General features: G+C 39.8%; 1 protein-coding gene across 1 annotated transcript in view; it reads left to right on the top strand.

Moving 5' to 3' along the window:
- hmcn1 (hemicentin 1) overlaps positions 1 to 13,787 on the top strand; it is a 578,667-nt gene that overhangs the window by 379,863 nt on the left and 185,017 nt on the right. Inside the window, exons 46-49 of the mRNA XM_048602072.1 lie at positions 5,109 to 5,222; positions 7,870 to 7,956; positions 9,751 to 9,942; positions 12,007 to 12,180. Coding sequence (XP_048458029.1) covers positions 5,109 to 5,222; positions 7,870 to 7,956; positions 9,751 to 9,942; positions 12,007 to 12,180 — 567 coding nt within the window. The remainder of the gene's footprint in view (positions 1 to 5,108; positions 5,223 to 7,869; positions 7,957 to 9,750; positions 9,943 to 12,006; positions 12,181 to 13,787) is intronic.

Raw genomic sequence — 13,787 nt, forward strand, 5'->3', positions numbered from 1 at the left:
CCTCCATGGATGCTGCCAGACCTGCTGAGCTTTTTTAGCACCAAAATATTTGGAGGAAATGTAGTGCGACATCCTAATGATTAATATCATGCCAAACATTGAATAGATGCATCTGAAGAATTCCAGAGCTTTAATTAAAAGAACTATTTTTTCATGTGTAACTTCACAATAACTGCTGCTGCTTTTAACTAAAAAGTAATCTTCTTTGACACCTAAGTGTCATCTTAACTAGAATCGCACCTTATCACTTTTGTACAGCCCAGATTGCCTTAGGAAGTCATTGTGTAAAACTATTTACAGGTCTTCATTCCAAAGCAATATATACTCATTAAGCTGTTGTATGCTTTAACACTTTCTTTTTTGAACCAATAAAAGTACAAAACCATTCCAGGACACACAACTGTGTTGTCAAATAAAGAAACTGGTTTATTTCAAAACATTTTCACATTTATAGGAGATCATATCATTGAGTTTTCTCCAACACCAAGTTTGTTAGCCAGGGTCATATGGCCATGTAGTCAATCTCACCTTCAATATAGCATGCAGCCACAGTCAAAGAGCTACATGCTTTTGACACCAGTTTCTTGTTCTTACAACAATTGAACAAAATATAATATTAATTCCTCACCTACTTAAATGTTACATATAACAAAATAAAACTAATTTTTGAAAAATCAACTCAATCCTACAAAGCCTGCAGAATGCTAAGCATTATACGTAGTGACACAGAGGACTAAATCAATATTATTGTGAACCTTTTACAAAGCATTGTTTGGTTTCAACTGGAATCCTATGTCCAATTCTGGTCACTACACTTAAGAAAAGATATGAAAGCTTTCAAGAGAGTGCAGAAAAGATGCAAAAGAATGGTTCTAGAGATGAAACTCTTTGGTGAAGTGGATAGAATGGAGATGCTGAACTGTGCACCTCATAGAAATGAACGTCAAGGAGAGATCTGGTAAAGAGCCAGGAACCAGAGGAGGTAATTTGGTAATTGGAAAATTAAGCAATGATGACGTGAAGTACTTTTTTCTCTGTACAGTGTGAGATTAGGATCTAGAATCCTCTGCCTGTACCTGTGGTGGAGGCAGATTCATTAGTGATTGGATTATCTTCAGGGAACAGAGTATATAAATGCGGTCCTTGCATTCTAGTGTTAAATGGGTGGGATAAAATCAATAGTCAGCGCTATTTCCTTGTGCTAGTTGTGCAAGGGACTGCCACTCATTACTTGGCTTCAACAGGCACAACAAGCAATGTTCAGTACAGAAAAGACATACACCCTGGCTGCTCTCCACCCTGAAACTGTTGAATACCATCACAATTTACTTTTCTATTTATCTTTGTACCATTAGCAAATTTGGCAACCGTACCTTCATCTGTCATTTACGTAAATTGTAAACAGTTGAGGTTGCAGCATAATCGCTGTGGCACACAACTCATTAAGACTTGCCAACCTGGAAAAGTCCCATTTAAGCTTACTCTTTGCTCACTGTTAGCCAGCCAGTCTTCTATCCATGCTGATATGCTACTCTCTACATCACAAGCTTTTATTTTCCACAATAACCTTTGGTATGGGCACCTTACTAAGTACTTCTACTGATTCCCCTTTATCCACAGCATGTTACTTCCCCAGAGAACTTCAATAAATTGGTCAAACATGATCTCCCTATTAACAAACCATATTGACTCAGCCTGATTACCTTGAACATATCCAAGTGCCCTGCCATAATTTCTTTAATTATTCCTTCTAACATTTTCCCCATAATAAATGCTAAAGTAACTGGCTTGTAGTTTCCTGCTTTCTGTCTCCTTTTTTTAAATAAAGGAGTTACATTGTCCAATCTAATGCAACTATCCCAAATGAAGGGAGCTTGGGGAAAATTAAAACCAATGCATTAATTATTTAACTAGGCATTTAAAGCACCAGGATGAAGTCCATCAGGACCCAAGTACTTGTCAGTCTATAGCTCCAACAACTTACTCAGTGCTACTTCTGTGGTGATTCCTCCCTCCCCTCCCCTCCCTTCCATTTCCAAACTTATCATTGCTTTTGCAAAGTTACTTGCATCATCTTCATTATAGAGCATACAAAATACTCATTTGCCATTTCCTTACTTTCCATTATTAACTTTTCATGGGGCCAACTATTTTTATATCCCTGGCTAAATTTGTAGAATGCTGATCCAAAGAAAAAGCAATTAAACATCAATTGTTCACCAATATGTTTAATTTTGAGACACTATTGATGTTGAAGCAAGCAGGCAGTGGCAGAACAGGACTTAATAAATTGGGAATGCCCAACTTCAGGTGCGTGGGTCTCCTGCCAACAGATGTAACCCTTGGTGCTTGTGTTCGTGCCTTATGCCAACTGAGTGAGCGCTCATCAGTGGTAACTGTTTCTTCCTCTGTTGTACCACTGTAAACCACCAAGTTTGAGTGTCCTTTCCAGGACACAGGCCCGGGCAAGTAACTGTGGAGACCCCAAGTTGCCCAAACATGTGGATGACCCTTGCTATTGTGGTCCAAAGGAAAGGATGAAACCTGCAATTTTGGTATCAGCTCTGTTGCAGGAATTTCTAGAAAGCAGAATGACCAATGACAGATTATTGTCACTGGATTCTGCACTCTGGGGAAATTCTCTGCCTTCAGCTTCTTCTCTCCTGTGATACCCATATTTACCCACAAATTGGGGATCTGGTTTGTAAGCATAAGGGAATAACAGTGCACCAGTGTGCCTGTATGCTACACAGCTGGGAGCCAGGCATCTTCTCAGTCTTCTGTATTTTAACTTGTGAGTTACCCAGTTAAATGTATATTGCCACAGGGAGGCTGTACATAGGACTTGCTGTTGACAAGTCTGTATACTGGTGGGACTGATTATGCGCACAGTTTCTTTTCACAATAGCAATAAGTGAGAGCTGAAAGCAAAATGTGACAAGCAGACTAACCACCACACACCACACACTGTGCTAACATCCTTGACGCATCTCATCAACTAGTGATATATTCAGTCCAGTGATTAACTGTATAAATACCTTATTAAAAAAATTAATAATTGTTACTAATTACAAATAAACCTCTATGGTCCAGGAAGTGAGCAATTGAAAGTGTAGTCTCATCGTTTCTGGATATGAATTGTTACTGAAACTTTTGAATTTTTATTTCTTGGTTTTTATCTTTGCCTCTCTCACTGTAATCTTTCATTCTCCCCACATATTTCTCTTCCTACAATTTGATAATGAAGTCACCCGCAACAATTTATGCTCTTTCTCATTAGTTGACAGTGCAAATAAATGAATATTTTTCTGAATGGCAGGCAAATACTAGAGGGGTACTGCAGGGGTCACTGCTTGGATCCTAGCTACTCACAATATATGTTCATAATTTAGTTGAGGGAACTAAATATAATGTCTCGAAGTTTGCCCAAGATACAAAGCTGAGTGGGAGGTTGAGCTATGAGGAGGATGCAGAGATGCTTAGGTGTGATTTGGACAAATTGAGAGAGTGGACAAATGCATGATCAATGAAGTATATATGGATAAATGTGAGGTTATCTGCTATAGGAGCAAAGCAGGAGGGTAGATTATCTGAATAGTGAAAGATTGGGAAAAGGGGGAGGTGCAGCAAGACCTGGGCATTCTTGTACACTAGTCACTGAAAGTAAACATGCACATTGTGGTACGTAGTGAAGAAGACAAATGGTATGTTGGCCTTCATTGTGAGATAATTCAAGTACAGGAGCAGGAATGTCTTGCTGCAATCGTACAGAGCCTTGTGAGACCACACCTGGAGTATTGTGTGCAGTTTTGGTTTCTTTCTCTGAGGAAGGATGTTCTTGCTATAGACGTGAGTATGGCAAATGTTTACTAGACTGATTCTTGGGATAGCGGGACTGATGTATGAGGAGAGACAGGTTTGGTTAGGGCTATGTTGGCTGGAGGTTAGAAGTATGAGGGAGGATCCCATAGAAACAAATAAAATTCTAACATGAATAGACAGCGTAAATGCAGGAAGGATATTTATGAAGACTGGAAAGTCCAGAAACAGGGGTTGCAGTGAAAGATTACAGAGTAGGCCATTTAGGACTCGGATGAGGAGGAACTTCTTCACTCAGAGAATGTGAGCCTGTAAAATTCTTTATTACAGAAAGTGGTTGAGCCCAAATCATTGAATGTTTTCAGGAGTTAGATATAATTCTCAGGTCTAAAGGGATAAGAGGGTATGAGGAGAAAGCAGGAAAAGGGTACTGAGTTTGGATGATCTGCCTTGGTTGTGTTGAATGGCAGAGCAGGTTCAAAGGGCAGAATGGCCTACTTCTTTTTCTATGTGTCTTGCTCTTTGAGGGTTGTTGAGAGTTGACATCAAGTCATGAGCATAATAGAATTTTTTATAGATGCACATCTAATGATAACAGTGCAGCATCATTTTTTTTGCATATAATACTAGGTTTTCTATTACTCCAGCATAAGCAAACCATTTAACTGGTGTGTATTTTTAAGTATTATTTGCACAGAGCCCACCTCTGGTGAGGTGTTCCGCTGGATCAGCCCCTGGTGAGATGTTCCGCTGGGTCAGAATATCTCCCAAGTAGTCAGTCTGTCATTACAATTTACTATTAATCTTGCCTCTAAACTTAACCTCTTCTGGATAACTTCGAGCAGCAATTCAGTGCAAAATGAGCTCATCAGGTTTTTGTGAAATATCCAAGAGGAAATATCAAGCACATAAAATATTACAGCTAATTAACTGACATGGTGAACACCACTTGTTGATACAGACCACTATATAAATAAGAACTGATATGGCCAAGTTTAACGGTGGTGACTTTATGTCTGCATTATATATAGTATAAATGGTTCATTGTTTGTGCAAAGTGAATTATTTTAATGTTGTATTCCTTTGTGGCTATATGGCATAGAATTTAACTGCATTTTGGGATTAACTAAAATAATTACATTCCTAAATAACAATGTAATTGTTTGTTACTTTGACCCCAATTGAATTTTTCAAGAAGCTGTACAAACATTGTGCTGTATTGCAATTATTTTTATATCCTTTTTTAATTACCAACCTCATGTAACATTTGAACTTTAATTTTCCCACAGGAGGTTGGATACTGCGCTTGATGCATCCTGCAGTGGAAGACTCGGGGCAATACTCCTGTGTGGTTACAAATGCTGCAGGAGAAGACAGCAAGAGCTTTAACCTTGATGTCTTAGGTATGGTATGATATATAGTGTTATGCAGTAAGAGCAGAAGTACTTCCAAAATGTTCCTTTCCATTTTTATGGCACAGTGATGGAACAAAGTCACAGTCAGATTGCCATAATCATCTTTGTCTATAAAAACTAAGCAGTTATTGTTTTCTTATAGTCTTTTTTTAATCTTAATTTAGAAACATCAATTTCTTCCTTTCGAATACTTTTTAAAAAACTCAATATTAATTCTCACTTATTGCTAGTTGTAAGTAAGCTGAACAATTAAGATAAAGGTAATATAATCAAATGGAGAGCAACTCCAGGATCATTTTCTAGATATCAAAGAGACACTTTCAGCTGGATTTTGCAACAGCAGCAAAGGAATGGTACTCACTGCTTATTACATCTTGAGGATTACCCAGTGTGGCCTACATGACACTCTTAACCTCTTTCTGAACTGTCCTAACAACTCACTCCATTCAAAGCATAATTAGACATTGGCAACAAATGTTGACTTTGCCCACATCCCATAAGAGAATAAAGAATCACTGTACTTAAGTACATGTGACTACAATAAATCAAATCAAAATCAAGAAAATAACGTTACGTACAGAGTTCTTGTACTTTGAGCAGTGATTTGGGACTATTGGGAATTTTGATCCAGTTTAGTGACCGCTACAGGGAATCTATGATGGATGATCAGGACAAGAAAACAAGGAGGTCATTCAAACAATCAAATTTGGCATTCATCACTGAGACATAGAGTTTTAACCAGGAATTATAATTTGGATTTAAATCGTGTGCAACAAAAACTAAGATTGGCAGAGACAATACGGATTTAGAGTGAAGAATGAAAGAGATAGCAAAAGTAAAACTAAAGTTTTTTTTTAAATCAATATCCAACACTGATTAAATTCTGAAAGAATAAGACTTCCTTGTAAAAGTAAACATTCAAGGTCAGTAGGTTGTTTGACAGTAATTTTGACTGACCACACCACTAAAAGCTAAAGTACTCCTGAATGCCCTAGCTCTAATTTTTCTGCTACATTTAGTGGGTAGGTACTACATTTTTAAATTCTGCATTGAAATACATGTGTAGCCTATCAGTGAGGTTGTATTAGAGTGCATTTTGCAAAATCTGGAATAAAAATGAAACTAACCTAACGGCAACCATGTAACTGCTGCCGATTGTCATAAAAACCTTTGGGGAAGGAAATCTGCTGTCCTTATCTGGTCTGGCCTAGATGTGAGTCCAGACCCACAGCAATGTGGCTGACTTTTAACTGCCCTCTGGGCAATCCAGGATGAGCAAAAAAATGTTCATCTAGCCTGCGACATCCACATTTCATGAATGAATTTTTAAAAAATGTCTGTGGAGGAACAAAATAATTTATGCTTCTGATTCTGGATTTCCACGTTCAATTACACAAACTTATTCTCTAGAAATTGTTTGTCCAATTTTATTTAATAATGGCAATTGTTGTTAATCTCACTGTGATTTTCAATGCAAAGCCCAGGATAATCATTAACTGTGATACCATTCTGCTTTCTACCCAGCTCACCATTCTTCCCTCCCACACTTCCATCAATCCACCCCTCCACATGACCATACTCTACTCCCCACAACATCTCACCATTCTCTCTCCTCATCCCAATCCAACACTGTTCTCCATCTCACCCTACCATTCCCAAACAACCTACTGCCAATAACACTCCTCACCACCAATCTATTGCCAATCCCACCCCAGAACTGTTATTAGAACTTTGTCTTATGACAGAAAAAAATAAATAAATGCATTATGATGTAAAAGAAGGTGACCTAATTGCTCAAAAAGATGATGAACCACCACATATACTCCGGCTTTTTTTAAATTCCCATAATTGATTACTGGAGCAGAGGTTGAACATTTAGAATGAGTGCTATTCTGACACTGGCAGATTAGCAGCAACTTCTCCGAGTCAGCTTTCTCTAAGGGATCATTATCACTGTATAAACTGTGCTGAATTAATAGGACACTCACCTCTCAGCGAAAAGATTATGCAAATCCTACCCTAGGATCTGCGCACAAAAATCAATCCTGACACTCCACTGCACTAATGAGGGAGTGCTGCACTGTTGGAGGAGCAATTCTGTGAATTAGATGTTAAACTGAAGTCCCATCTGCCCTCTTAGATGAGCATACAAATCTCTAGTGACCCAGGTGATATTTATCTGTTAATGAGCATCACAAAAAAATAGGGTTTTATTATTTCATTTGGAACCTGACAAATTTGCTGCATTTATTTGCTACATTAATACAGTGACTACAATTTACAAGTACTTCATTGACTTTGGGATGTCCTGTGGTCACGAAAAGTACTATACAAATGCAAATCTTTTGAACAAAATCATGGTTGTAATGTGCTTTGAAATACTGTATTAATAGGGTGCACAACTGAAAATAAGACCTAATTAGCTTTAAACATTGTCAAGAACATCCTGATGTAGGTGCAACATTTGTCTGCAAAGTTGTATTTTTGAGTGAAATGTTGTTGGAAGTTGGAATTTATTCAGTCATTTTCCTCATTTGATTTAAATATCTATTTTTAGGCTTCATCTGTAATAAAGGTAAAGTGTTTTGGATTGGGTACATGATCATATTTAAATATACATGTTTTTATTAAATAGTACCACCAAGCATCGTTAATGGAGATAAGATGGAAGATATGAAAATCAAGGAGAATCATAGTATTACCTTTACCTGTGATGTTTCAGGTAAAAGCACAGTAATAAATACCATGTAATTGTGAAATAGCTTACACTTCCTTCTTAAAATGTTAGTAGCAGTTGAGTGCTGTCATATGTTGCAGAAAAGGTTATTGATTGACAGCATATCATGACAATAAAGATGAGCACAGAAGACAACGTTGCATACCAAGCACCACATCTGTGTTACCTAGATCTAACATTGTGATACTGTTGACCTAAACTTTAGATTTTACTTTATCAATTTCCATTTGTAAATTGATAAAGTGATGAATGTATGTGCTCTAGAGAACTCAATGTTAAATTTTAATACTTCTGATTCTCAGAGTGAAGATCTAAATTCAAAGATGCTCGAATCAAAATCCTATTTAGCTTTTCTTGTTAGCTCAACATATAGATGACCAGATAATATGGTATTACCCACTGGTATGGTGCATAGACTGTGCTGAATTATTCATTCCTAGACAGGATGCTGGTAAAGTGCTGTAGTTACTCTAGGCTCTCTTAGATGAGGCAGAGTGAAATGAACACGTGGGTAGAATATCAGAGGGAAGACAGCGTGTTGCACAGATACCAACTAGAGGTCTGGTCACTGAATGTTCAGTCTATCCAGCTAAGCCATTGAAGGAGAGGACCACAAGCAGTTCTGGAAGACCATTCACTGAAAGTCAAGGGAAAGTTCGCATAGACCACTGTTGTGGAGTGGAAGCTGGGAACCCCATTGTGGTGATTGGAGGCAGCATACTGGAATTCATAGATATTTACTGTTGTGAAGAGGAGATGCAATAGATCATTGAAGTGAAAGGAGTAATGTGGGAGGGGCAGTCATCGATAACAATATCCTGGCCTCCAGTGTGGAAGACGAAGGACTACTGTATTTGGCATGTTTCCTCAATATGCCTGGGACTCGAGGTGTAAAGTAGGGAGATGAAGATTTAGACAGATGGGTTGAGTGGAGATTTGTGGAAGTTCAAAGCATGTGGGGGATAGTGGGTGACAGCAAGTGAAGAAGTGTGTTGCCTGCAATAGTGCGAGAGGTTCAGCATGAGGGCACAGAGAGAGAGAGAGTGTAAGGTAGCAGAGAAAAGATTGCAACACGTAATACTGGTGGAGCAGAGAAGGTCATTTGCCATCCTACACTGCTGGACATTTGTCTGGACAGTTGAGATCATGCTGATTGAGATGTCAAACTCTGACCAGGCTGGCAGGCTTTTGTGTCGTAGTCTCCTCTGCCAGCCCTACAGGACATGGAAGGCTCTTCTCTCCACTACCCCATCCGCTAGACCATCAGGGTCCCTATCATTAAAATGGACACCAATTTCGCCTTTCATACCACGCCTGGAACAAACATCACCATACGTGTAGGGCAGCTCCAGATAAATGGTGCTTGACCAGGTGCACAATCGCTTTAAGAATTCCCAGGATATCCCAGTAGTGGCGAGTTTTTCTACCTATAGTGAGTCGGAGAATCGAATTAGCATCAGCCAAGCAGAGTGCCAAAGAGGTATGATTGATGAGATAGGTTTGGGATGATTGCATGAGGAAACTTGCTAGGCATTGTGGAGAAACGCTCTCCATGAAACTCAATGAAAATGACACTTAGCCGATTGCTTGTAATATTCAGCCTAACAATTTCTAATCCATCCAGTTTCACAGAAGACTACCTTAATGCATTTCTGATCAATGTTGTAATAATTTTCTCGTAAGAGTAAATGCTCCAGTTAGGGCAAAGAATCAAAGGTTTAATTAAGTTCTATGCTTAGCAAAGGATGTCATTGAATTTGTTTTCTCTTCTGTGAAAAGGTAACCCTGTCCCACAAATAAAATGGATGAAAGATGGTCAACCTCTGACTGAAGACCAGCAGCATCAGATTCTATCCAGTGGGCGCTTTCTCCAGATTGAGAGTGCCCGCGTGTCTGATGCAGGTCGATACACCTGCCTTGCCTCAAACACAGCTGGAGATAAGAACAAAAACTTCAACCTAAATGTTCTTGGTACGTCTTCTAGGCTAACATTTTAAACCTACTGAATAGTACAATTCGAGGTTCAGAGTACTAGAAAACTGTAAATGGTAACCTTCAAGAGCATAAGGTTTTCGTAAGTGAATAGTCTTGTTTTCGTCAGTTTTGCATATATGCCAGAAAATGTGGCTAGTCAAGTGATATTAAACCATTATGACATGAACTCTCCCTTCTCAAGAAAAAGCAAGTTACAGGCATCGGGCAAGTGCATCATTCTAGTATGAAACATTTGGGGTTTTTTTGGATCAAGTGAATACTAGGACTAAAGGATTTGGAAACTTTACTTTGAACTGAATATTGACCTAAATGACCAATAAAATGACCTATAACCCTGGAAACCCTTAGGGCTGAGACCCCTTAGTATTGTGTGCAGAGTAGGGTTGTCAACTGTCTTGAAATAGGAAGAGGATTTCCTAGATACTACTATTAGAAGCCTGAAACCTCCTTTTTTATTTTGCACTGATAGTGGCCCCTCTTCAACTATGTACTTCCTACCACCTTCAGCAATAGAAAAGTTAGACATTGCCTTTTTCACCTGATCTTAGGTGGTCTCCCGGTTCTCAGAACTTCTTGCACAGTAGCTACTGGCACAAAGTCATGAGCAAAGGTTTTCAACTGCAGGACAAATGTCATAAGATGAAATCTCTGGGAATCTATTCAATCAATTCTAACACAGGCCATAGAATATCTGTTGTGCTAAGGAAAAGAAGCCTGTATGTTAACTGAAGGTGAAGCCCATCAAATTTTCATTTGAATGTATTAGTCATTAGGTTTGTACTAGAAAAGCATGCCAGTTATTCAGTGCCCATTGAAAGTGCGTGCTATGGGAGCAATGATTTCTCTAGTTTGTACTAAATTTTCATTACAACTATCCAGCTTAAATTTGCAGGAGTAAATTTGAGACTCAAATGATCATTCTTAAAAGCCTTGCTGACTTGCATGTCCTTGCAGCTGTTTACTAGCTGCTGCCAGTGGAAAACCCAACCTTGTGACCTCAGGGTTCTTCCAATATCTCATGAGCAAAATGCTGGGAATAATACTCAAATTAGTTGATCTTACATAAAAGATCCACAGATCTAAAGAGTAGCAGTTCAGAAACCACTGTTCTGAGACCTTATTGATTCAATTGTGCATTTTGGGAGTCACTAGCTCAGCCGGCTATTATTACCCACCCTCGAAGGTCATGATGAATTGCCTTCTTGAACCACCACTGTCCATTTGGCATCGGTAAGACCACAACACTCATTCTCACCATAATGGAGGCAATTCAAGGATTTTGAGCCAGCGACACTGAAGGAAAGGCAATATATTTCAAAGTTAGAATGGTGTATGTCTTGGAGGGGAAGTTGCAAGTGGCGATTCCCATGTATTGACTGCCCTTGTCCTACTAAATGGTAGTGATCATTTGTTTGGGAGGTTCTGTCTAAGGAGCCTCAGTGAATTTCTGCAGTGCGTGTTATAGATAGTGTACACTGCTGCTGTTGTTGGTGGTAGAGGGAATGATTGGTACCACACCTACAAACAATCAAGTAGGCTACTTTGTCCTAGATAATATCAAGCTACTTGAGTGTCGTTGGGGTTGCACTTATCCAGGCAAGTGGGAAGTTTTCCATCACACACCTGATTTGTGCATTGTAGATGGTGAGCAGGCATTGTGGAGTCAGGAATTGAGTTACTCACTGCAGGATTCCCATTCTTTGACATGCCCTAGTAGCTACAGTATTTTAATATTACTAAATCAGTACAGCTTATGATCAGTGGCAATCCCTGGGATGTTGATAGTGGGGTATTCAGCAATGATAATGCCATTGAATGTCAGGGGGAATTAGATTGTTTCTTGTTGGAGATGTTAATTGCCTGGCATTTGTGTAGCACAAATGTTACTTGCCATTACTGAGGTATTGTGCAGGTCTTGGTCCCTGCAGTATTACTATTTGTTGTAAGACACTATTCATATTGATTCTAAATTTATAGCTAAGATAACTAAACGTTTAAATCAGCTTTATTACATATTTGCATTTGTATTTCGCTATCCAGTTTCTCCAAAAATTCCAGGTGTTGATGCAAAGAGCACTCCAGAGGACATTATTGTTGTTCTGAATAGCCCTGCCTCCCTTGTGTGTGAGGCACTGTCGTACCCTCCAGCAGCCATCACTTGGCTCAAAGATGGAGAACCTTTTGACTCCAACAAAAATGTCCAGATTCTTCCAGGTAAGTACAAATTATTCTGTAACATCGTGACCAGGTTTCATTCATTAATTACTTAAATATGGAAAAATATGCTAAAGGCTCTTAATCAGGCACAAATTAATACAGACATAAGGAACAAGAAATCAGGATGAATGACAAAAAATTAATGAGCGGGATAAGTTTCAAAAAGGGTCAGTAAAGAGGAGAGAGATGTAGAAAGGTTTATGGAGGAAATACATGAATATACCTTATTAGCCCTACACAGTTGTAGGTACAGAGGCCGTTAGTGGTGCAAAGAAAGGAGACAGTGTACAAAATGCCAGAGTCAGACATCTGCTGAATCTAGGAGAGAATTATGGGGCTGCAGGAGATGACCAAAATGAGAAAGGGTAAGGCACTGAAGAAATCTAAACATGATTGACATTGTTAAATTTTGGAGGCATTTGGGAATTGGGAGACATTGTAGAGTTGAGCAATTTCCATTGCTGGACAAGGGGCAGCCGCACAATTGCTGGAATCTTACACTACTCTGGGGGCAGATAGGCAGGAAGTATAAAATTAATGCAGTTCCACAAACATTGTTCTTGGAGCCTAGCCACCTGTCCCTACTCCTCCACGATTTCATTTGTAGCATTGGACAGTGGGACAATTGACAAGTAGCCAATTAATCAACAGATGGAGGCCTTGTTCCATTCCTATCACACTTTTCCCACAGTCAACAGAGGGTGACATGAAGTCTGAAGGCTTTCAAATCTTACTTTTCTAACTATTAATGGGAAAAAGAGGGAGAATACATCCTTTACATTTTCCTTGGCCTATCAGAGGTCACTCCTAAAGTCTTTTGCTTCTTCCATGTCATTGTATCCTAGACCCCATTCCCCCTGTGCCTGTTAGCCTGGCACTGCCAAACCTCTCTGAATATATTTCCCCATCTAGTTCCAGCAAAGATAACCATCGGGGACTAGGTGCACGATTTGAGCCCGAGAACTGCTAGTTAGCTGTGCTCTGAGGTAACAAGGTGCAGAGCTGGATGAACACAGCAGGCCAAGCAGCATCATAGGAGCAGGAAAGCTGACGTTTCGGGCCTAGAACCTTCATCAGAAATGGGGGAGGGGAAGGGGGTTCTGAAATAAATAGGGAGAGAGGGGGAGGCGGATAGAAGATGGATAGAGGAGGAGATAGGTGGAGAGGAAACAGACAGGTCAAAGAGGCGGGGATGGAGCCAGTAAAGATGAGTGTAGGTGGGGAGGTAGGGAGGAGATAGGTCAGTCCAGGGAGGACGGACAGGTCAAGGGGGCGGGATGAGGTTATGGGAGATGGGGGTGCAGCTTGAGGTGGGAGGAGGGGATAGGTGGGAGGAAGAACAGGTTAGGGAGGCGGGGATGAGCTGGGCTGGTTTTGGGATGCGGTAGGGGGAGGGGAGATTTTGAAGCTTGCGAAATCCACATTGATACCATTCGGCTGCAGGGTTCCCAAGCGGAATATGAGTTGCTGTTCCTGCAACCTTCGGGTGGTATCGTTGTGGCACTGCAGGAGGCCCAGGATGGACATGTCGTCTGAGGAATGGGAGGGGGAGTTGAAATGGTTCGCGACTGGGAGGTGCAGTTGTTTAGTGCAAACCGAGCATA

The sequence above is a fragment of the Rhincodon typus genome, chromosome 10 (genome assembly GCF_021869965.1).
Source record: "Rhincodon typus isolate 14 chromosome 10, sRhiTyp1.1, whole genome shotgun sequence".
In the NCBI taxonomy this organism is placed as follows: domain Eukaryota; kingdom Metazoa; phylum Chordata; class Chondrichthyes; order Orectolobiformes; family Rhincodontidae; genus Rhincodon; species Rhincodon typus.